General features: G+C 36.1%; 1 protein-coding gene across 8 annotated transcripts; it reads left to right on the top strand.

Moving 5' to 3' along the window:
- Positions 1-33: 33 nt before the first annotated feature.
- LOC122632570 (steroid hormone receptor ERR2-like) lies at positions 34-25,288 on the top strand. Of its 8 annotated transcripts, none has more exons than XM_043819520.1 (10): positions 38-185; positions 4,558-4,851; positions 18,333-18,479; positions 18,561-18,770; positions 18,865-18,994; positions 19,151-19,372; positions 19,485-19,520; positions 19,664-19,804; positions 19,891-20,093; positions 20,212-25,288. In XM_043819520.1, exons 2-10 carry the CDS (start codon positions 4,576-4,578, stop codon positions 20,548-20,550), a joined length of 1,704 nt encoding a protein of 567 aa, XP_043675455.1. In that variant the 5' UTR covers positions 38-185; positions 4,558-4,575; the 3' UTR covers positions 20,551-25,288. The 8 variants fall into 8 exon arrangements, with proteins under 8 accessions (XP_043675457.1, XP_043675455.1, XP_043675451.1 ...); XM_043819516.1 differs by lacking the exon at positions 38-185 and adding an exon at positions 1,776-2,150; XM_043819517.1 differs by lacking the exon at positions 38-185 and adding an exon at positions 1,776-2,150 and having other exon boundaries at positions 19,166-19,372.
- Positions 25,289-25,380: the final 92 nt, after the last annotated feature.

Here is a 25,380-nt window from a genome sequence, read left to right on the forward strand (position 1 = left end):
TCCCGAGTGGTCAAGTTTACAATGACGTCGGGCACACGTGACGGCGCCACATGCACGACGAATAGGAGTCATCGGGGTTTTCTGCTTCTACTGAGCCGTGGAATCGGCCATTACTCCAATATTTCTCCCGCGAACAAACACCTTCAATCCACGATGAAGAAACAAAAGAGTCTACAAAAATCGGGGTGAGTGTTCGTGTTTATTTTAACGTATGTTCGCTTTTTTGATCTCGTCATCGACGAGAGACACCAAGCGAAGAGAAAGTCCATTGGAATTAGCGACCTGCCAAATTTCATGGACGCCATCTTTCTTACGAATTCGTATACATTCCAGTGTATACATTAACAATTTTCACTGCATTCTTATCTCACGGCTCGAATTTCACGACTCCGACTTGAATTTTTCGTAGCAAAGCTTACGATTGTTTTTATTTGAATAATACATCATTTTTCTCATTACTACGCGATCAATGCTCGCGGCCTTGAAATTTGCCGCACTGCTTTCACAATCGATGACACGCGTGATTCTTTACTTTTCCTTTCTTTTTTTTTTCGTTCTTTTCTTGTTTCTTTTTGTTCCTTCTTTTTTTTTGTAGTAGAGCAAAAAAGTGTGCGTGTGAGACGAAGCGTATAGTCGAATGAATTAGTGGCGTTGATTTTCTTTCTTGCATTATAACACGCATTTATATCCGAGAAGTTGGAAAAAAAAAATCTCGAATTTTTTCCTGTTTCGAAGGACGATTAAAGATGCTGTGCTTTTTTACAACGAAATTGGATTGGATGATCTCGGCAAAAGTGAAAGCATTGCGGGATCGAGTTTGTGACCGAGTTTAGGTTTCTTAAATTCATTCATTTAGATTCATTTAATGGATACTTTGTAAAAACGATTATGAAAATGAACTAACGTTTCGATGCCCTAAAGGAACACCGCAGAATAAATTTGCGTTCGTTTTGTAACATAATACGTAACTGACAACGTAATCCGTGACATTAATCTTCCAGTTAACGCATGGCTACTTCTCGAAGAGCACGTGACTCTACGTGAATCGTTTGACAGTCCTCGACTGCACTCGCCGCAATATATATATATATATATATCGGTATGATTATTGCTTTTTAACATGTCTTACTTTCCTCATCTCGATAAATTGTGAAAGTATCAACGGATGAGAGTGTAAATCCCAATATTATCGAGTTTAATTTTCAATCGCTATTTTAAAATCAAAAGAATTAGAATAAATACGATATACATATATTCTACATATAATCGCGGATTGTATTTCATCGCAGGTAACACGATTCCGCGACTAGGTAAATATATATTGTATTAAATAAGTACGTATCTTCTCTTCGAGCATAATCGAAAAGTTTTCGATGCAAATATTCTCATCATTCGCAAAAATGTAGCTTCCTCATTTGTCTTTTATTCAACATTTCACTTTCATCCTTACGACAATATAATTATATTTATTCGTTATATTTAACCGATTTTTTTTTCAGACAATTGTTTTTATGCCTTTGCATATCCATAGGTTTGACGATGTAAAAAATTCTTGAAAATTTTCAACAATAATTATTTTCAAAAAACTGCATATATTTCGAATTTGTACAATTTCTGGAACATACAAATTAGATACGTACGTACATATGTACAAAGTGAGTGAATAATACTCGAGAATCATTTACCTATTGATTTATTTTAGAGAAAATGTTTTTCTGTTATTTTATTCCTAGAGTGCATTACAAAAAAAAAAAAAAAGAAACAAATAGAAACAATAGAAGAGAAAGGTTACTTCGTTTGGTGGTATTGAATTACCTTGTATAAAATATTACTGGATATTTTTCGAACGTCTAATGCATTATATACGATTATATTTGTCGATAATGGTAGTTACTCGAACGAAATTACGTTTGCTTCCTTTGTCAAAATTAAAGAGAAACTGTTTGGGGGAGGAAAATAAAATGCGAAAAAAATAACAGAGACAAGAGGTAGCTTTCAGCTGTCCCTTCTTGGAAGGTATCATAGATGCGACTTCGTGTATGTAAGTACATACATACGTGCGTAACACCGGTAGCATGAGAAAGCGAGAGTGCCATATCGATCCGATTCGTTCCTCGTCTACCTACCTCAACCCTGACTTGGTCTCTCCGGTAAGATTATATTATCACCATTGTGCCTTCTTGTTATTATCTTTTATTCTAAAGTTATTTGTTTATCCATTTTTTTAATTCTATTATTATATTATATATATAATATATATAATATATATATATGCTATTTTGTCCGAATCCAAAAGTGTCGCAAAAAACGCACATTCGGAGATTAATACATAGATATGTAAATATCTTATCTTATAATATTGAATTCGTAGGCAAATATCTACATGGAAAGGTTAATAATGTCGTTTCGGTGTCAAGGTCGATTCGTACTAGAACGGAAAGAGTAACGTACGATATTCATACGTACAATACGTTTTTATACACTGTTTTGAACATTGAGCTTGACATAGTGCGTCGTGCCACTGGCAGGTGTGATTTTCAAGTGATTTCATGATTTCCTAAAGAATAATATCATTTTTTTTATTTACGTTTAGATGATGATTTCATCGTCGAAAAAAGATCATGGACGATACGATTTGTTTAGGAATGCTGTTTTTTTTTTCTTCTTTCTTTATTCTTCTCGAAAGAACACACCGTGTAATACGTAATTCGGCGTTGTGTCCTCGTCTCGTCTCTCCGTTTCAAGGCCTCCTTTCGTCGACGTTTCTTTCTAGTTAAAAATGCCTGTCTCTTTCTCATCTTTCGTTTTATTCTTTTTTATCTTGCTCTCTAATCTCTTGATGCATAGCCAACGTAACGACATCTTCGACGATTCTTCAATTCTTCTCTTATCGCAATGTTACTAAATGTATTGGTTGGGGAAAATGTTATTATATACATGTATATATGGGTTGGGGAAAAAATTATATTATTTATGAATATTAGTAAATTGTATACGTATATATTTAAAAAGGCAATCGGATTTAGTTTTGGATACGATGATACTCGATTAATACAAGCTTGATTATTCTCAATATGCCATAAATATTCTCAAAAGACATTCATTTCTATCTGATCTTTAAACTAATTATATTATCATCGTAACGTATCTGCGAGTCAGAATTTATAATTTTTTCCAACGTGATAAATATTTTGCAATCAAATGATTCTCTGTGTATTTGCAAGTTTCGCGATATCTCTCTTTAAAGACATTCGTCACGATGTAAGATACTTTCGTAACATGAAAAATATTCTCTTGCAACGAAATTTCATGTCATGTCTCTTTCCATTGGTTGCAGTATCTGATCCGTTGTACGATTCAATTCTTTTCTGTTTTTAATCGTATTTCGTAATATTCAAACTTCGTAATAGCGTGAATTAACACCGGTTTGATAAAAAAAAAAAAAAATGTAACAAAAAGGAAAAATTTACCGATTTTGATGACAATCGACATCGATGATCGACAAAATTGTAAATGTAATTATTACAGAATACCACGATGAAACATTCTCCCTGATTTTTTATCGTTCATAACGTTGTAAAGGAAGGAAAAGCGTAAGCGTTATCTTCCCTCTGAACGTTGTTAAATGAACGTTTCTGTCGCCAATCAGATTCGTCGTGTTACATCGCTCACCGTGTAACAATGATCATGCCTTTTTTTTCTCCTTAATACCTTGTTCCACGTACATACGATGATAGCTGTGTAAATGGTCTTCTTCGTTCGTTGTACGGATGACTTGTCGGTGAACTTGCACAAAAGTTAGTTTTATTTTTGTTGCGATTAAACTTGTGAAATACATCTTCTCTTTATTACTTCCTTTTATACCGTATACTTTATGTACGGTGATAAAGTTTATTACCGCTGAATACGTAAAACGACAGATAAGAGCATTTGACGACAACTTTGTTTAGCATTAAAATCGGAAAATTGTTTAGTCCTTGCGCGAAATCGATCGGAAGAAGCTTATGTATGTGTGTTTTGTACACGCACACGCACACACGGATAGATGGATAGATACTTCGTAGACGTTGAATGCACCTTTGATCGATCATAGTGCAATATAATCATTTGATTTAGGATTAACGGTGGCTGTCGAACGTTATATAACGGTAGACTATGGCGTAAGAAAGTGCATCCGTGTATGTATATTTATGTATATATATATATATATATAGATTCAAAGCCACTTTGTACTCGGCCGAATTTCGCGTCGTTCGACAAAATATTCTAACAAAAAGACTCGTCTTCTTAAGAAGATTGTAATTCGATTAAGTGACTCGTTTTGAATCTGAATCAAGAAGAAAGACACTGCAATAAATAAACTTGATTAAAAGGAGACTATTAAAGAGATTTGTATGGAAGATAAACGTGCGCGCGCGCGAGAGTCCGTGTTACGTCCGTTGCTGACTCCGTAGATTTTTTTTTTCTTTTTTTATTATTATAAATTAATTTCTCAATGCGAAAGAATATCGATCAGTTTTGACTTCGAGAAAATTTCCTTAATAATTTTGATAACAGTTTCGTGGAGCGAGTAAAATGGGACACCCGGTATATGATCGTGGAGGTCCCGATAGAGAGGAAATAGCGAAGGAAAAGTTAGCGAGTCCTACGCCGGTGGGCTGTTTTGGGCGGACGACGGCTGTGCACAAAAACGGCGGCAGTCAAGTTCAAGGCCACCGCCCCCTCCAGCAGGTCCATGGCCGCCGCCGCCGCCGCCGCCGCTACTGCCGCCGCCGCCGCCGCCGCCACCGTTACCACCACCGCCGGCTACCCCCACCAACGATCATCGCGATATACCCACGGTCTATGTATGTAGGTATATATATGTGTATATATGTATGTACTTATATACGCACGACGACGCGCCAGGAACGTATCAATCCGGGCTGCGAAAAGGAAGGGTAGCGAAGAAGGTAGAAGAACCTCGATCGATTTACTCTCGGCTCTTCGAGTCGTCCGTTATTGCGACGAACGATACCGATTTTCATTGTGTTGCATATTCCCAATATTTTCATATCTAAACTCTTATCAAAGCGTTATCTATTCATCTCGTCTCTCGATGCAGAACTTATGATATTTTCATAGGCGCTTTTACGATTTTTTTTTTTTTTTTTTTTTTTTTTGAAAGGAGAGAGTTGCGAGATATCTACTTACATAGAGTGCTTCTTTAGGCGTGTTCAGATCGAAACTTAGTTTTTGTTAATAATTTGTATCGTGTTAGTTATCGGGTCTGTTTTTTCTTTTTTTTTTTTTTTCGAACATCGTTACTTGACGCGCTTCGTATAGATTAATAAACGTAGAAATTAATGTCGATTTTGATCTATACGCATTATCTCTGGGCTAGTTCACATGTGTATATATATATATGTGTGTGTGTGTGTGTGTGTGTGTGTGTGTGCGCGTGTATACAGGTATTGCAGTTTGATAGAACAGGGGAAAAGGAGAGAATATGACGGAGATATTTGAGCGGTTCAGCTGATATCGCAAATCGTTTCGAGTGCGAACAGATAAATGAGATAAGTTCTATCATATGTTGGCCCAAGGTGAATAGTGTTAATGACCGATTTGCCGTGGCCATGAAAAACCGAAAATGAGAGATATTACAACGCGGTATTTGTAATTATCGAATAACATATGCGTATATTGCAGCTATCGAACGAACGAACGATTTGATCGAATATACATGGAGGCGATAACGCGATTTTGTGTTTTCTTTGGCTAATGCAATGCAATTATACGGTAAACATGTGTCATTCTTTCATAAGATTTTAATAACAAGTATTTCTCATTTGACGATTTTTACGATTAATCGAATCGTCGAGTCTGTCGAGAGTCGTAAATAATGTAATCGATATACGACACGTATAGGTATAATATATAATTTTTTAAATACAATACGTACGCGTATTGCGAGAGATAAAACTATTCGAGAGTTTTGAATTATGTATTCAAATCGTTTTATGATTTCGCTTATTATGTTTTTAATCTAATATAGAAAATCAAAGATCTTTGATAAGTCGAAACCATGTTGCGTGTGACCATCCCGTATGTTTGTTCAATTGCGTACATCAGCTACGAAAATCAGCGAGTACTCGCTGAAAACCGTATGTCGATTGCAACGATATAATGTTCATTTAACGGAGTTTTACTATCACGAATGGATCAAGAAACTGTAGAAAATAGATTTGAAATAATTCGTTTTCATCGAAAGTCGCTAGGTTAGCACGGAACGCAATGTAAATTTCATGTCATGTCGGGTGAGCGATCGAGTGATCGATTTACAACGTTATCGGTATTCACTGTTCGTTATCGAAGATTATTTTGCGCATTTCGACAACTGTTTTTGCGAGTTACGAAGTAAAAAGTTTTTCATGATAATAGAAATCTTTGAATATGAATAAGTATAGTAAAGTATGTATCAATAAGGAATTGGATAGGTAATCGTACGATGGATAAAAATCGTTTCGAAACTCGGGGTTGTAAATTCGAACGTTGGAGATGAGACGATAATCGAATACATTAAATTTGCATTGTGATCCGTAATTATCGATTTCCATAATTAAATAAATTGTGTATAAAATAATGGAATCTGAGGGGTGTGTAAAAAGCTGAGGTGTGTGTTTTATCTAGTGATAAAACTGAACTATTTTACTGTCTCTCTCTCTCTCTCTCCCTGTATTTCTTTCTCTTTCATTTTTTAGGAGAAATTTTGCGATCATTAGGATTTAGCGAAGATCGATATTATTATAATAGAGAATAGAGCTCGATATTATAATAATATAGAAAGAGAGAAAGGAAGAAAGGGAAAAGAAAGAAAGAAAGAAAGAAAGAAAGAAAGAAAGAAAGAAAGAATTTCGGTCGTCGCGCGTCGTGCGCGATCCAGGGTTCGCGTGTGGGATGGGGTGGGGTGGGGGTGTTACCGCATCCTCCGGCGCGTGTTTGCGTTCAGTCGCGCGCGAGCCGCGGTTCCGCCGAGTCCTAGGTTTTACCGTTGTTGCGTTTACGACGCGTTGCCGAGCGTAGCCACGCGGGGATGATTCGCGGTGCGTTCTATTCTTTTTTTTCCTCTACCATCACCATCGTTACCTTCTTTTCCTCTACCTCTATCATCTTTTCCATTTTATTACCATCGCCTTTTCGCGTACTTCCGACGCTAATAACGTCTTCCTTGCCCTCGTGATACATCCCGCCGCCATTTTCTTATTTTGCTTACTCTTACTCTGCTTATTCCTCAGTGTGAAAAGGAGCGAGAACGATATGGAGGCCTGGATGTACGACGTGGTACGTGCTTTTTCTTCTTTCTTCTTTTCTTTTCCCTTTGTTTACTTCCTCCACCTTATGTACACCTTCTCTCCCTTTCTCTCTCTCTTCTCTTTTACTTTCTTTTTCTCTTTCTCTCTCTATCGCACGAACTCGTGGCTTTGTTTACGTGGTACGCGCGCGCTCGACTCCGATCGAAGGTGTTCAAATGAGAAGAGGAGAGAGAGAGAGAGAGAGAGAGAGAGAGAGAGAAAGAGAGAGAAAGAATGATAAGGTCCTTTCTAATTTTCGATTAATTAATGATAACTTTTTATCTGAAGATTTTATAGTTTATACTTTTTATACTTCTTTTCTATATCATACTTATACATATATTTCGTCAGAGATGTTTTTAATCGATTATGGACCGAGCCGGAGAAATAACTTTTTTCTTTCGTAGAATGATAGCAAAGTTCATAAGTCTTTCGAAACAGTTACCACTACTCCGCGTTCGGTCTTTGTCTTTCGAAAGATTCACGTATATAGCGTAAAGTCTTGTACTTTGCGTGTCTCTCGAAGTCGTTTTCTACTTTACACGAAAAGTTAGTTTGAGAGGAAGAGAGAGAGAGAGAGAGAGAGAGAGAGAGAGAGAGAGAGAGAGAGAGAGAGAGAGAGAGTGGGAGGGAGGAGGTACGAAAGATTAGAAGAAGAGGTGAGATTAATCGGTGTTAAGAGATCGTCTACGATTTCGTCACTATTCATTTTCTCTCTCCGCAGTGCATGCGCTCGCGGATGAGACGTTAAACGTTGTTTTCCGTTCTCTCTCTTTCTTTCTCTCTCTCTCTTTCTCAATCTCTCGTCTCTTCACTTCTCGCACTTATTCTCTCGTAATAAAATAAAATAATATGCACAAAAGTTCATCGAACTTTCTTTATTCCTTATATTTGATCGCGTTGTGTGTTTCTTTTTATTGCATATAATTACAATTATAACTTATAATTTGCTTCATTCGAAATATATGGAAACTCCGATGTTTTTCTCAAACGTTTATTCAACGTGTTTCTTTTATTCAAATTATTAATTTGAAAGGAACAAAGGAATGAGGTATCTTTTCTTTTCTCTACCCTCCCACGCTCCGTTAAGTAAAACGGATTTTACGGTTCATAGAATAATTTCTTTGTGCTCGACTCGTGCTGTCTTCGAGAGAACAGCAGTTGTAAAAAAAAAAAAAAAAAAAAAACAGAAAAAAGAAAAGGATAAGAAATTTCTCCGGAGAGTCGTTTACGTTCTTCTGAACGGAGGACACGCACGTGGATGGAAATACGAAGAGACGAGCGATCGCAGTCATTGTATTTGAAGTAAGAGAGACGATGACACTTGTGTCTCAGTTTTTCTTTTACAAAAAGATAGGAAAAGAGCTTACCCATGTGCAAAGAAATTGTTTGCTTCGGTTGACATCATCCGAAAAGAATCGAACGTTCTAACGCGTTTTGTTGTTATATCTCTCCTCTTCTCTTCGTATTCGCGTTTCTCTTTGTTTTTGAGCGCGCGCCGGGCCGATGTGTTCTAACGTATAAAAAAATCGATCTTTGTGTCGCGCTAGCTCATCGAAATGTAGAAACGCGAAAAAAAAAGAAAACCGCGTTTCTATATTTCTCTCTCTCCAACGCGATTGCTAATACTTCTTCTTTCTGAGTTCCCATCGATCCTTCGTTTTTTTTTCTTTTCTTTTCTTTTCATTCGTTGCTTTCTTTCGTTCGTTCCTTAACCCTTCCAAGACGACGCTGCCCTTGGAGCGAGGATAGAAAGGATATCTAAATATAAAATTCGAAGGTATGCTCGAAATAGCAATGCGAGGATGGAAACGTGGGATTCGGCGGAAAAACTTGATCTCGCTCTTCGTCGTGATAAAGAAATCAAAAATGAAAAGTAGGAGTTCGTCGATATTCGTTTCCAGCGACGATCGCGAGGTTCTTACGTTGTCGTTTTCGTTGTTGCTCGTCGTCATGGCGAGCAGTAACACAGATTCGGACTTTAAAAATAGATAATGCCCTACCTTGAAATTGCTCATACACGATTGTCTCGTATTAAGTTAGCGCGCGTTTCGTATCTTTACTACGCGATGTGTTCGCGTTCGCGGTCCGTAACGGATCTCTGAATATGAGTTTTGCTATACCGTAGATGTTACGTGTGGATACCAACGAGATCACGATCTTGCTCAATTCCACGCGTGCGTCGAAGCAGAAGAAAGAACCGGAGGGCAATGCTTTAGCGAGCTTCTTCGATTTCCTCCTACTCCGAAGAACCTTTTTTTGTACGTCCTCGAACGATCCTTAACTTCTTTGACGTGCCGCATAAGCGTCGTCTCGACGAAATTAATATTTATTCTATTTCTTTGTATTTTGTTTCTCTTTTTTATTTTCGTGTTTTAATTCTTTTTCTTTTCCTATTTTCGCCCCCCGTTCATTCCTCTCACACTCCGGTTCGATACATTGCGTGTCTCGAATACGTTTTTCAGCTTCGACACCAATAAACTTTTTAATGGACATTTAGAACGAGAGCCATCATCGGTATAAATTTATAGGCTCTACCGTTGGAAAGCATAAAATAGAATAATGATTTTAGATGATGAGCTCTTAGAAAAAAATTTTAACGGTACAAGCGATTTATGAAATTTCGGAATAAGAATTTTCTGTAGATTTCTCCTATCGACGATCATTCATCAATGATAGACCGTTTTCTTATCATAAACTTGGGCGTGCTTGCGCACGCGTGTGTGTGAGAGAGAGAGAGAGAGTGTGAGAGAACGAGGGAGGGGAAGAGGAGACGCAAATCGTAAAGAACGGTGAGGCCAGCCTTCGTTCTGCTAATCGTCTGCTGCCTTTTGGCGCTTGCTTGGTGGGGAGTCAAGTTTAAGGCCACGAGACGTCGGTGACGTCATCACATCGAGAGAGAGAGAGAGAGAGAGAGAGAGAGAGAGAGAGAGAGAGAGAGAGAGAGAGAGAGAGAGAAGGAGAGAGTGGGAGTGGGTGGGGGAGGGGAGGAGAAAGAGTTGGGCTAGTCCTAACCTTGGACAATACGTGAAACAGAATAAATACATTGTCGAATCTACAGTATAGCAAAATAAGAAATATTTAATTATAGATCGAGGAATATTGGTAAAACAGATAGATTATTCCTTTAATTTTTTTGAGTTACTCTTGTAAGAGTAAAATTATAAGTAATGCCTACGTTGGCTCGTATGCAAGTAAAAAACAAGATAAAGAAAGAAAAAAGAAAATTATTCTGAAATTTACAAAATTGGGCTACGTTAAATTTCGATTTAACAACTTTTTATAACTATATCGATGAGTATAGGTTTTCAATCGATTTCTTAAAATATATTTCATACATTATACATCATCAGAGGTACGATAGTCAATCCTATTTTCTAGTATTTACGTCAATTTATATCACCTTTGTATAAATAAATTTTCTTTCTTTTTTCTTATATGTATGTATGTATGTATCTTGTATCCTTACATAGAGGAAAAGAAAATGAGAGGTTTAAAGAATTTAATGAATTTCCGGTGACACGCGTGAGAGAAGATTCGTCGAAGCTTGTAAACATTGCATCCTTATCTATTTCGATCAATTATTTAACGACCCTCGGAGTGGTTTCTTTACCACGAGAATCGAAGAGGATCTATTTCTTTTCTTTTTTAAAAAGTCTGCTAACAAAGCGGAAACACATCGAGCTTGTTTTCGACGATGTTAGCTGTAAATGCGGATAGCGTTAAATTTCTAGATGGTTTCTAATTATTGAACTTGGAACGTGACGATCGATATGTGTGCACGAATTTATTTATGATGAGAAAGTGGACATTTTTAGTTTGAAATAATTAACGAACGTGTTTTGATTGGTATCATAAATATGATTACGATAAGCAGATCTATTATCGTTAGAGATGCGATCAAATGTATCTATATATATATATATATATATGACATTGTGCACGTATATAACACGTATATACATATACATGTAACTACATCGTATATAAGTACTATCGAGATCCGATAAAATGTATAAGTACTTTTGATATCAGTATTTATCTCTAATTATTATTCGTTAGGGCTAATAAGTAGGAGAAGGGGCAACACCGAAGAACAATCGGAAAGGGGTTCGCAGGCTTCTCATTGGATAAGTCTGCGAAATTGGTAGATAGCGCACAACTTCCAAGGTCTCGGCCTTGACCGTGCTAGCCAGGGTCTTCATCCTCGTTCGATCGATTTCTTATTCGACGCGTTTCAATCGCACGAATACCACCCACCTGCTACTTAATAATATTTTTCATTACGATTAATAATTTGTTTTCAATCGTACGACTGACTTGTGATCATTTTTACCAAGAAAATGAGAAAATTTAAAGGCAATACTTTTATATATGTCGCATACGTCTGTGATAAGTTCTTTTATTTCAGTAAAGTATATACGCAGGCAAATCGTGTATATAAAAAACATTTAAGAAATATTTTATCTAATATTATTACACACGAAAAAATTTCGACGATTGGACCGGAAAAACGAGGAATTTCGTTCGATGATTCACGATCGTCTTTATGGCCGAGTCCATTTCTCATTTTTTCTTTCTTTTTTTTTCTTCTTTTTTTTTAATCCATCGAGAGATCGAAAGAATTCAGAAATTTATCGAACTTCTATTCATAAATCGAATCATTTATTCTGCGTATTTAAACGACTAGTTGGAAAAGAGTAAACACGGACTATCGTACGAAGTTATTTATATCTTCTCAAGTTTATTTTATTAACTTTAATGATCGCATTAGCAATGGCTTCTTTCTTTCTCCTTTTCTTTCTCTTTCTACCCTCGCGTTGATGCTGTTGCGCGATAGAAACAATCAAAGAAAGCCATCTTAGATTTTCTCTAAGTTGGTTGAACCAGTCCAACCTTTGGATACCTGTTTTCACTTAAGAAAATCATTTTAAAGCGATATATATATCCTGATAATGATAATCCTGTTTGGAGCGTCGAAGATTATACTTTCCATGCTTTCGTTTAGGTGAATTCGTCTGCACCTAAAATTACAAAGTATTATGGCGTAGCGTGACCACGTATCGTACATTTATTTGAACGATATCGCGCATAGTAACAGATAAGAAGAGAAATGGTCGAATGCGAACCAACAATAAAAAATTTGATATTAAGCGGTCTTTCATTTCCGTTTATTCTATGTTTATTCTTACAGTCGACTATCTCGAATCTCGTTTTCTTCGTTACATTGACGAAACGGTCGCGTAATCGCGAATAAACATCTAAAAGATGACTATTAATAAGACGGTGGTTCGATTATGCGCTAGGAAACATGCAGCATCGCGGACACGATACACGTGACTAGAATGGTGGTGATATTAATTAGACGTTGCCAGTAACACACATCCCTCAATCACGAAACGAACGTATACGCGTGATATACCTTTATTGTTGTCATGTTAAATTCTTCATAAATACTATTATCCCGTATTATTGTATGCGTTTGAGCACACCATTAGTTTTTTCGAATCATTAGAACGAATCACTCGTACGAATTGGGAATAAATTTGCCAAGAAAGGGCAAGGGGATTCTTCCGAAGAATAGGATGAGCAAAGTCGAAACAGCGATAAAGCGCAGCTGGCATCGTTTCTTTTTATTCTCTTTCGTACTGCCGTGAGGCTCTTTTTCTCGCTTACATAATCGACTTGTTTGAAAACGGGTGCGACGGGTTTCATGGACCTTGAAAATTTCGATATATCTCGCGCAACTATGTATGTACCTACAGTTGTAGTAAGTTTGATCGAAATCGGTAAACGTCCGTGGAGTAGAAGAAGGATCTATAAACTCTATCATTTCTATCGAACTATCCATCTTTTCGTGAAAGTTTGATGAGTGCTACTACTTAGTGCTTACTTCTGGTCGTCGTGACTTTATCGACGTTGATATTTTTTCTTCCGAGCTTGACGTATATCCCGTAGGTTTTTTAAGTAACAGGATTATACTCTTGACGCGTTCAAAATTTCTTTCTCTACTTTATTGACCGATTTATTCGTCGTTATTTTATCGTAACACGTACGGGTCGAACGATTAGAAATAAAATTCTAATATTATAAATATTATAAATATTAACGTTTCATGTACCGCGCGAAGCAGCCGTTTATAACTCGATCACATAAAGCCGAACGAAATATCTTCAGGCAGGTTAAACACGTTAATATAATAATTACGACGGAAGAAGAAGAAGAAGAAACTTTACGTCACGGAGATATGAGAGAAACAATCCACGAACGATGGACTGAAATAAAGAGCGATTTTAAGTAGGTATAGCGTAAAATCGTGATGCGAGTTGCGCCATCGGTGACGTATAACCTCCTTGCGTATGCGTGTAGTTGGGATTCAAGTACGTGTAATCCTCTCGATGTGTCGCGTATGGTGCAGCAACCAGTTAGAATTGCAATTAACTCTTTGTATTCGGATCTATCGCGTTAGTCGGTTTCAACACGAACAAAAATTCATTAGATCCTTCGTTCAAGCGTTCCCATTGACGTCAAAATTTTCTCATTTATTTCGAAATCAATCGCATAAATAGATTTATATATCTTTGATTTTATGCGACAGAAAATAAAAATGCAACGCGTATTTCATTATTAATCATTTTTCAACTATGACATTTACATATCTTAGTCGCTTAACAAGTTTTTCATAATCATTATCATATATTATAGCTTTTAATTCTCAACACGTATTCACGAATAGACTTTAGTACCTACAAGATAATCTATAGGATTTATTTAATTGTTTCTGACGAGGAAATGATAACGACTCGCAATGAAGAAAAACCTTCTTCCGTACGATAAACTCGAAGTAATTAGTAATTGTAAATGGAAATATACTTAACCGAGAAATAATCGGAAATAATTTAACCGAGAAATTAATCGCGAATCTCATGAAATCGTTTTTTTTTTTTTTTTAAGTTATATTTATATTCTGTTCCGCTCAATCTCTAGGTTACATAAAGATAATATCGCACGTATATCAATGTCTCTTGGTTACTTTCGAAAGTCTCCCTCCTATTGGATTATACGTACGTATTTTAAGAACTTGAAAAAACGTCTCGTCGCTACGAACGGACGTGCTTAGAAGAAAATTTTTTTTCTATCCCGCTTGGGAACTTACAGCATGCATGCATTTGATCCGAATCGTTTTATTAACAATTGAGCGGGCCGAATTTTTTCATAAATTGTTTTCTATCGAATATATCGATTACGATCAAGTATACAGCATGTACTATAAAATATGGGGTCACAGAAGCTTCTTTTTTTTTGTTTACACAATTATAATTTCTTTTTCTCTTAATTATTATTTTCTACCGATTGTTGGTCTATCCTCATAAAATTATACGACTGACGTAGAAATCTCTCGAGGCCATACTTTTCAATACTCTCGACATAATCGGTCAGATAAAGAAATTATTGGAACAGAAAAAAGGTCGAACGGAATAAGACGTTTATAGAAATTATTTTTGCTTGCTGAATTGTGGGTCTTAAAATGATAGCTAGGTATATATTTTGATATTCACTGTGTATTCATTATAATACATTTGAAATATATGCATATAGATACGTACGCATCTTGTTTTTCGACAAATTATTTCGAAATCGATGGTGTCGAGTTTATGCGAATTTCTCAGCCAGACGGTCGGAAGCTGATAGCAGCGGAAGTCAGTGGGCGCTCGTAAGAGAGACAGGGAAAAATAGAGAGCGAGAAAGAGAGTAGGAGAGAGTGAGAGAGAAAGAGAAAGAGAAAGAGAAAGAGGACGAAAGAGAAAAAAGGAAAAAGAAAGAGCAAGCTAGAAGATAGAAAAAGGCACGCGACGAAGAAGACGGCTGAAAAGTGTTGGGCGCTGTCGCTGGAGGCATTGGAGGGGGTTAAAGAGAGAGAAAGAGAGAGGGAGAGTAACGTCAAGGCCGTCGTAGTCGGCCGTTTCCGCTGGCGTTCGGTATCTAAATTTGCGATGGCGCTGTTTTGCGGCCTTCGCTACGCGGCCGTGCTTCTCTCTTTTTCTCTTCGTGTCTCTCTCCCTCTCATTCTCGTACCGTTCCCCTTCACGCCTTCTCTCCCTTTCTGCACACGCAGAAAAGTCAAGTTCAAGGCCAACCACAGATAGCTCCCTGCGTGTGCTGTCGTCTCATCGTTTTTCTCGTCTCTCTTGCGTCTCGCTTCTAGCGATCATTTAATCGGCGATCGAACAAGGAAAGAGTGAAGTAAAGGGTTGCTTGGGGAAATCGAGGAATGGAGAAAGAGAGAGTGAGGGAGAGAGAGAGAGAGAGAGAGAGGGGCAGAGAGGACGGGAGGGATGGAGGGAGGAGGCAGGGAGGATGCATCTTACGCAATCCTTTCCCCGTTACTTTCCTTTCGAAGTAACACGTAGGGCCTCTCTCGGATACATCGAAGAGCCATCAATGAAGTGTACTTCAAGTATACTTACTTAAAGACAACATATATACGGAATATTCTAATATGTGAAGTTGATATATGCTTATGATTAAATATCTATAGAATACATTGTAAATATAAATATTGCATATATAAGTATTTGTAATAATTGTAAATGTATTTAAATGTATGCACTCTTTTGCAGTTGAATGATGTTGCATTGAAAATGATATACAAGAAGATTCGAAGATTTATCATCATTTTTTGTAGTTAACAATTTCAATAATCCTGAAGAATTGAGATTTAAATGGGATGATTGAAATACAGATATATATGTATATATGTTACGATTATTAGTTTCCTACATGTTTATGCGAATTTTCTGTACTGACGAGAAAAAAATTTCAATTTTTTAAGATAATATATATATATATATATATATATATATAAGCTTTAAATGACATAGACTATTTAACAGCAATTTAATAGAGTATAAAGGAGTAATGCAATAGAAACCCGTAAATATGTATCTTATTGTGTCATGACAGTATTGACGTAGTACAAGATTGAATTCTATCGCCGGTAGAAATAATTCAAGCGTAAACGATAAACGCTTTTGTGAAAATGGGAGGACAGATTTAAGACTGACAAGTCCAAGCATATTCTTATTATCTCCCTATCTATTATCTTTCTATCTATTATCTCTCTACCTATTATCTCTCTATCTGGTTTTCTTTCGTATTTAATTTCATATTATGCTCTAATAAGGACTCAAACGCACGTGTTCGTTATGCAATTTTCGTTTATATTTTTTCTCGGCAATCGTACAAATCGCATAATAGGCGTGTTATATCAGAATTACGCGAGAAATCTTTCTGTTTTGTCATCGATCCACGATCATTGATCTTATTTTAACATTTTATAGATTTGGAAGATATTCTTTAAAGGACATCGCAACAATTACGGTATAAGTTCTATTTCTTCGATTCTCTATAACGCAGTCTAACTTTGAAGTCGCTCACTTATATTGTATATATCAGTAGTTTTAATATCTTTTTTTTTCAATGCTAAGTTATATTATTCGTAGTATAATACAATATAATATTATTATAAAAAAGTAACATTATAATTGTCACATTGTATAAGTTCTTTATAGAACTCGAAAACAAACGGTTATAGACGGTTCGCTGACCAATAATAAAATATTTATTAATTTGCGAAGATCAAGGAAGATTTTTTGATCGAACGATTTATTTTATCGTCGATCAGATTTTAACGCGTCCAAGCGACTGTAGGAAGGGTACGTAAATTGTACGTAGCTCGTTAACGGAAATGCGTGCGTTCGGTGGTAAGTTAAATACTACGTTATGAAGGAAATAATGTAGAAAAAGAGATAGAGAAAGTTATAAGGTCACACATTCTAGGCTTCTCTGAATCGTATGAATGCGATCGTCATTTCATCTGAGAAGTCAAGTTCAAGTTCAACCAGATATCCTGCGTTCCTCTATCTCTTTTCTGAGCTCGAACCACGACACCGTATGTGCCAGTGGTGTGGTGGGAGAGGTTGAAGTTGGAGATGAAGGAGGATGGAGAGGGTAGAAGATCGAGAGTAGGAGTAGGAGAAGTATTAGGGGGGGAGGAAGAGGAAAGAGAAGAAGGCTTACGCAATCCTTTCACCGTTACTTTGTTCACGGAACCTAGCTAGGGCTTGTTTAAGGGACCATCTTTCCAAGTCCATTCGTCGTCGTTTTAAAAGCTGTTCTTCTTGACGCTTCGCTCCAGACATTTCGACTGCGTAAGGGAGGATAAAAAAGAAATTTAAGTTCAAGGTCAACCAGATGGCGCGGGAACGTTCTTCTTACGCGTATCTACATATATCTGAGCTCACGATTAAATGCAAGATGCTTCGTGTCATCCATTTTCCTTTCCTTTCTTTGAAGAGATTACGAAAAAAGTGTATGCACGTACAAACAGGCTTTTATCGAATCGTAAATATCTGTCGAGTATTCGATCGTCTGACTAACTCTCGAGAGTACGGAAATCGTTCACTTTCTCTTCGAAATTTTTCTGATTATGCCCTCAAGTAGATTTCGTTCATCGTTTTATAGTATGTAATGACTTTTTCTTTATGTAATAACTTTTTTGTTTCTCTTTTTCGTATCGAATAACTTGGGGATGTATTATTTTGTCGTCGATGGAACGAATGGAACGAATTATGGTCGAGAAGAGCTGTAGAGAAGGCCAATGGTGTGAGGATAATTATGAAGAGCGCGGACCGTCGAGTTGAAAAATATTTTTTTCACTTCTAGAGCCTGGCCCGAACGTTGCGAGAGCAACGTTACGGACATCCTCTCCCAACCGCGAATTCTCTGAAGTCGATTCTAAAAATGTTCGTGGTGCTGGTCGTACTTAAAAATAGCGATCGAAAAAAGTGCAACTGACTGCAAGGAGGAGAGAGAGAGAGAGAGAGAAAGCAATAATTTTTTTTCGAGTGGGATCTTCTCTTTTCGCTTTTTTCTTCGCCCCTTTACTACTTATATTTCGTTCCTTCGCCCCTTTACTACTTATATTTCGTTTCTTCGCAGGTTTGTATGATGTCTGGCGCTACTACCGAAGGTATGATATGCTACAACAGAACCATGCCAAACATTAAACAAGAAGTCGACAACCCCGCCACGCCTACGCAAAACTATCAAGTTTGTTCACCGACCACTACACTGCAAAACCAGGAGGTAAAACATTATAGGATAGCGAGAAATGTAGAAATTGATTGATATAACATCGGTACGATAATAATGATACGTTATATGTAGGCAATTTGCACAAAAATGGATGTGCCGCCTGATTATGGCGGCGGCGGCGGCGGCGGTGGGGGTGGTGGTGGTGGTGGTGGTGGTGGTGGTGGTGGTGGTGGCGGTGGCGGCAGCGCTTGTAGCGGAAATGGAGGCGGTGGTAGTGGAAGTCCAGGTAGTCCAGAGATGCATCACTGTTCTTCGACAACTCAACCTTTAGGAACTCCTGAGGTATCACTAAGAATGCACGACGAATGATCGTTGAATGCCGCATTTAATATTATGAACGTTCGAAATAAGATTCGTATATTTGTTTCTTATTTAGGAAGGCATTAAGGAGGAAGATATGATGCCTAGGCGATTGTGTCTCGTTTGCGGAGACGTCGCAAGTGGATTCCATTACGGTGTCGCGTCTTGCGAAGCGTGCAAAGCTTTCTTTAAGAGGACCATACAAGGTAAAAAAAGTTTCACGTTCCTCTTGGATTGTCGGAAATTCGATTATTTTACCAGATAGTACCAGATAGTACCAATTTTATAAATTAATCGTCCGTTGTGATATATTTAATAATGGTGCTATCTGGATCAAGGCCATGTATATTACGATAAAATAGCGAGTAACTTTACAGGTAACATTGAATATACTTGCCCGGCAAACGGAGAGTGCGAAATAAATAAACGTAGGAGAAAGGCGTGCCAGGCGTGCAGATTTCAAAAATGTCTTCGCCAGGGAATGCTAAAAGAAGGCGTGCGATTGGATCGGGTTAGAGGTGGCAGGCAAAAATACAGAAGATCTACGGATCCTTACATCCCTGTGAAAACGGCTACTCTGGAAGGTAATGTTTTCTACCAAGTACCTTAATCTAGGCTTTTTTATGTCATTTTAAGAATCATTAGAATCAGTTCGAGTATCCGTTCATATAAACAAAGATTTTTTAATATTTCAAGCGAGCGTAGCATCCGGAGGATCTGGGGAACAAATAAGTAAGCTGCAGAATATTTATTAAGTCTGGTTTATATTAGATAAAAGCAAACTGGATAATGTAATATCAAGTAGAACGTATAAGATTACATCACGATGTTTGACATTATGTGATTTGGTTAAAGCTATATACGTGTGTTTATAGATAACAAGATGGTCGAAGCTCTAGCTGCGTGCGAGCCCGATATTTTACAAGTATCCAATCTTTCTCACACTTTGGACACAGATCAAAGGATACTGGGACAATTGTCGGATCTATATGACCGCGAATTAGTTGGAATTATCGGTAATTTATTATTGGAATAGTAACATATTTTACGCGATATAAGCTGCTGCTCGTTTTATAATACAGAGAACGATGTTGTTTAAAAGGTTGGGCTAAGCAAATACCGGGGTTCAGCAGTTTAGCTTTAAACGATCAAATGCGGCTTCTACAAAGTACATGGGCGGAAATCCTAACTTTCAGTTTAGCATGGAGAAGTATGCCTAATAATGGCAGATTGTGGTTCGCTCAAGATTTCAGTTTGGATGAACGCCTGGCACGTGAATGCCATTGTACAGAGCTATATACGCATGTAAGTAGAGCGGTCGGTTACGAGATAAAAAGAAAGTTTGATTTATCAAATGGAATTTGATACAAGTAACTTTTTCGAACTCTGGTAACATTTGTTTTATCATTACCGTTTATGACAGTGTATCCAGATCGTAGAAAGGATTCAACGATTGAATTTGATCAAAGAAGAGTACTACGTACTGAAGGCATTGATTCTAGCGAATAGCGACGCGAGATCGGACGAACCTCAAGCGCTATATCGCTTCCGTGACGCAATATTAAATTCCCTTTCGGATTGCGTAGCAGCCGTAAGGCCAGGACAGGCGTTACGTGCTACGCAAAACATGTTCCTAATACTGCCTAGTCTTAGACAGGCCGATGGAATTGTAAGGAGATTTTGGTCGAGTGTTTATAGAACGGGCAAAGTGCCGATGAACAAGCTCTTTGTAGAGATGTTGGAAGCTGCCTATTATCGATGAAACAGCTAGAACCTGGTCGAATGCTATCATTGAAATTGATACGAGTTCGTCAAAGTTATCATTAATTGTCGATGTATAATAACCATCACGCGGAAATAACAAAGGTGTTACTCACGTTTTCGAAACTAAAGAGAATGACAGTGAGTGAATGATAAGTGAGAGGAACAGTGCAGTTCTGTTCTTTTTTTTTCGAACAGACTCGCGAACAAAAAGTTCTTTATTTTTCAAAGGTGAAGCGTGGAGTGATTTCGACCAGTGTTTCCCGACGATCATCGAACCTTGCGTATAGTTCTGAGATACCGTTAGCTGTCTTTGTTTAAAGTAACCAAGCTTTCCTTTTCAAGTACCCCTTTTACAGGTATAGGAAAAGGAATGTGATTTCAGCATAAAACGCGGAGAGAATAAAATGCGAGGAGCCTACGTTTAGAGGTATCATTATAGGATAGTATATAGTCTGTTGATCGACAGATCGCACTACCAAATAAATATGTTTTTGTTTACACACTTGATCATTATGATCGTGACATCGAGTCAATGATCGTACAAGTCAGATCGAAGTTTAGTAATTGTGGTGTTTGATGAACTGTGGGTGTTTGATGTTACATATTTGCAATAGAGATACGCTAATCATCTCGTGCTTGTCATTAATCTGGATTCATATATCGTTTCTGGCGGTTAGTTAATTTAGCAAGAGGAACGTACGTGCGTAACGCTAATAATTTAAAAAAAGGATAATACAAATGTTTACTTGGCATTATAGGTGGCATTAAATGTTGAAAGTAATAATAATTAAAACTTAAGCTAGATGTATCGAACATCCATAGTTACAGCACTTTAAACCTTTAGGGCGTATCGTTGTACAAATGAAACCAGTGATAAGAATAGGGTTGATCAAGTTGGAGAGATGAAAAGAAAGAGAAAGAATGACTGGATCGTTCTCGAATTAGAGCCACGTTGTTTTTTTTATTTTTTTTTCTTTCTTTTTTCTTTTTTTTTTTTTTTTTTTTTTTTTAATTTCTTTTGTATAAGATACATTAGGAATATATTTTAAGAACGGACTTTGGCCAGGTTGCCAGGTTCATGAGAGTAAAAAAAGAGGAGTTTAATTGTTTGTTAAAATGATCGCGAAAATATTGCGCGTGCCACACAAAAAGTGTAGGAGAATATATATATGTATATATATATATATATATCATATATTATATAGAATATATAAATATGTATATATATACATATATATATTCAGGGATCTTTATTATCTAGTTATTACCGTTATGAGTATCGCGTGCGGGTCGTGTGCATAGTACTGCTTCTATGGAAGGAAGGTCGTTATGTAACAAGAGCTACTATTCTAACGTGAAAGTTCAGTACGAATTGAATATAAATTTGTTTTATGGAGCTTTCTTTAGCAATAGTTTGTCATCAGCCATAACATTTTCACAGATATTTGTATTTTTCTTTTTGCCTTATATATTCGCGCGAAATTAAGAGCACGATGTAAGAAATTGAATCAGTTTTATCGGAAGGAACAATCGATTTTGTTGCTTGTTATATTTGAAATTTATATCTAATATATCTCTCGAGATGTATCGGCAGCGTCCGTGAACTTAATTTTCTCTTTAACAATAAGGATACGAGTAACGAGTACGAAGTAACCAATTCCTGCACAAAAGAGAAACAAAATATTATCGAATTAAAGTAACGTACAAACAATCGTTCGAAGAATCGGTGAAAATGTTATGCATCGGTGTAGTCGTATCGTATATCGTCACTTTTACGGTGCAATATATAGTTCAGTCGCGTCGTTGCATTATCCAAACCATGGAAATGTGGCATTATTCCTTTATTTTGACCTTGCTTTTCCTTCTTGTCCTTTTATCTTACAACGTTTCATCTATCCTGCATTTACGTACGATGAATATTTCATGATACTGACTTCCCATATCTTATTCGTGTAAGTTCTTTCAAGTTTTCCTGCTTGATGATTTGTTCCTCGTCATGAAGTAGATAGCATAATAAATGAAATGAAAACATGGCTGTTCAGCCACGGCGAATTTTATCTGTGTTCTTTACAGCTTGCTACATTTCTCTCTCTCTCTCTCTCTCTCGTTCATTACGTGGCTTATTTTTTAAATACATATACATATGGTTTCGATTTTTTTTTTTCCATGGATAAATTTCACTTTAAGATGTCAACAAAAAAATTGAAAGTAATCAACGAAAAGGACTGACGCAAGAGAGATCTTTTCTGTATCTCTTGCGAATGAAACTTTTTTCCCTATCGGTAAATAAATTATTGTTCAGTTATTATATTCACTTTTCTTATAAGTTTTATACTTTCGATTTAACTAACATCAATTCATTCGTCACGCTCTTCCTTTTCGTTTTTATCAATGTAAAAGTGTTTCTTCTTTAGACTGTGATATTTACACATTATTTGGCTTTCTCTTTTGTGGAATTATTGGCGTTCCGTCAAAATTCGAACGTTTTAGTTTATGAGATCTTGTAATATATTAATATGAATTTATCTTGTTCTGCTTTTTTTTTTTGTTGTTTTTCTTGAGTTGGTTTCATAATAATTTACCAACTATTTCCATGTATGTAAAAATCGATACGTTAAATTAATTTTTTTACTATCGCGCATGGTGAAACTATGTTAACCAGATTGGGCGATAAGGGTGGTGTTTCATAAAGCTTAGCTTAATTCGCGCGTCGTTGATCAGCTTTTGTCATATCTTGATAATCCGATTCGTTACTTGATTTATTATTTCCAAGTGGAATTCAATGTATCTTTTACATGCATACGATCGTTTATTATAAATCCGACAATAAGATACGATATATGTAAAACTTTCGTAGTGCGATGGTATTGAATTATTAAATATCAGACGCGCTGAACTATTAAAAATACGGAAAAGAACGGGTAAGAATATTGAAGAAATATTTTCTTAATCAAAGCGTTCCACCTAAAAGCGAAAATGTATTTTTATGAAACCGACTTTTATATGGTCCCCATCGAAATTGAGAAATCCACAAATTTTCGTAAGCTTTTATTTTATATTTTTTTTTCCATCATTTAATCATCATCCATTCGCCGTGGCATAGAATCGTAGTCTCAGGGTTGCATACAAACAAATAAACAAACGATACAAACCTCGATACATACAAATAGTTAAGAATGCGAATATATTTGTGAAGCAAACATTATAATAATAGTAATAATAAAAGAATAATAATTATAACATTAATAATAATATTAATAACGATAAAGATAAGGAGACGATTAATGCTGTAACTCACTATGTTATATAATGAAGCTTATGTGTTACGAAGATGGAAATTATTTATATATATAAAAAAAAAAGAAAGAAGGAAACGCATATATGAAAACGGATGGAAGAGAAAATCCGGCAGAAGTAAAATTCTTTTGTGTTAAGGAATTAAGAATGGTCGACTATTTTTGCCCAAATAAAGTGGGGATTTCGACTATTTGTTTTCCAAATCGTTATTCATTTTATCCGTCCGCGTGTTTGGCTTCAAATCATTTTTCGTCGTCGACATTGATTATTCAAACGTGCATATTTTTCTTTTCAGAGGACAAACAAAAAAGGATGAAATCGATTTATTTTTGTTATAATAGAGCGATTAAATAGATGTGTGTATGTAATATGTACATTTTGTATTTGGTGCGAAGAAGATTACAAAAAAAAAAAAAACAACAGCAACAACAACAACAAACAAGGATACGATCCTACGGCTAAAATAAGTTTCTTTTATTTCTTTTTTTTTCTTTTTTTTTCTTTCTTTTTTTTTTTTTTTTCTATATACATTATTACGCTGAAGATGACATAGATTTTTTTCTTTTGTTGTCAGTGTACAATATCGCCCCTTTATAAAGTGTAAATATATAGTATAAATAAAGAAGGCGAAAGACGCTAGTACCAGTTTTGAGATTTTTATATTGTAACAGGCATCATTTACAAGATGGATTTAGAGATGGATGCGAACGAACCTTGAATTTAGCATTATTAGTATTTCATGTGTAGATATCGCGCACGTTCAAAATAAGATTATGTTTATTTAACATAAGGCAAAGTAATTGAAGAAAAAGGTATAATGTTTTTCGTTATAAATATTGGATGTTAATAGTAAATAAGCGATAAAAAAAAATTGATGTTTTCTGTTTGAAGAAAATCTAAAGGTAGTTTAAAATTCGTATAATATCTGCTTCCTATCTGTGATCTATACTCAATGAATTCTCAATTATGCTTCGATCTTTAGATCTTCTTTCGAAATCCACCATCGAAAACGATGCCTGTAGAATTTAAATGCCGCTTCTATGACGATTATAAATATGTATGTAATTACTTTGTAATTGTATTATAGTAGGTCTATATATATATGTGTGTATATGTATATATATGTATATATATATATTTATATATATATATTTTATATATATATATATATAAATATATAATATAATTTTTATATGTATACATACACGAAGTGAGAAGTGTAGTCGAACAAACACACGAGAGATCACTGGCTAACTTGTAAAAAAAAAAAAAAAATGAAGAAAATCAAGTGACAGCCTAAATATTACTGGAGTCGAGTTTGTGCGCCAGGGTATTCGTACAAGTCGCGATTAATTATTCGTCCGGATGAAAAATGTGTTATGTAAGATAGAAATATCTGCCAGGAGACACGAGAAAATAAAAAAAAATGTTGCATGGAATTCCTTTGTGGTCAATTCTAATCGTTTCGTTATCTCATCTGATTTCTTTATGAACATTAGGAATACATATATACGAAAGAATTTTAAATATC

Source organism: Vespula pensylvanica, chromosome 10 (assembly GCF_014466175.1).
Source record: "Vespula pensylvanica isolate Volc-1 chromosome 10, ASM1446617v1, whole genome shotgun sequence".
NCBI lineage: Eukaryota > Metazoa > Arthropoda > Insecta > Hymenoptera > Vespidae > Vespula > Vespula pensylvanica.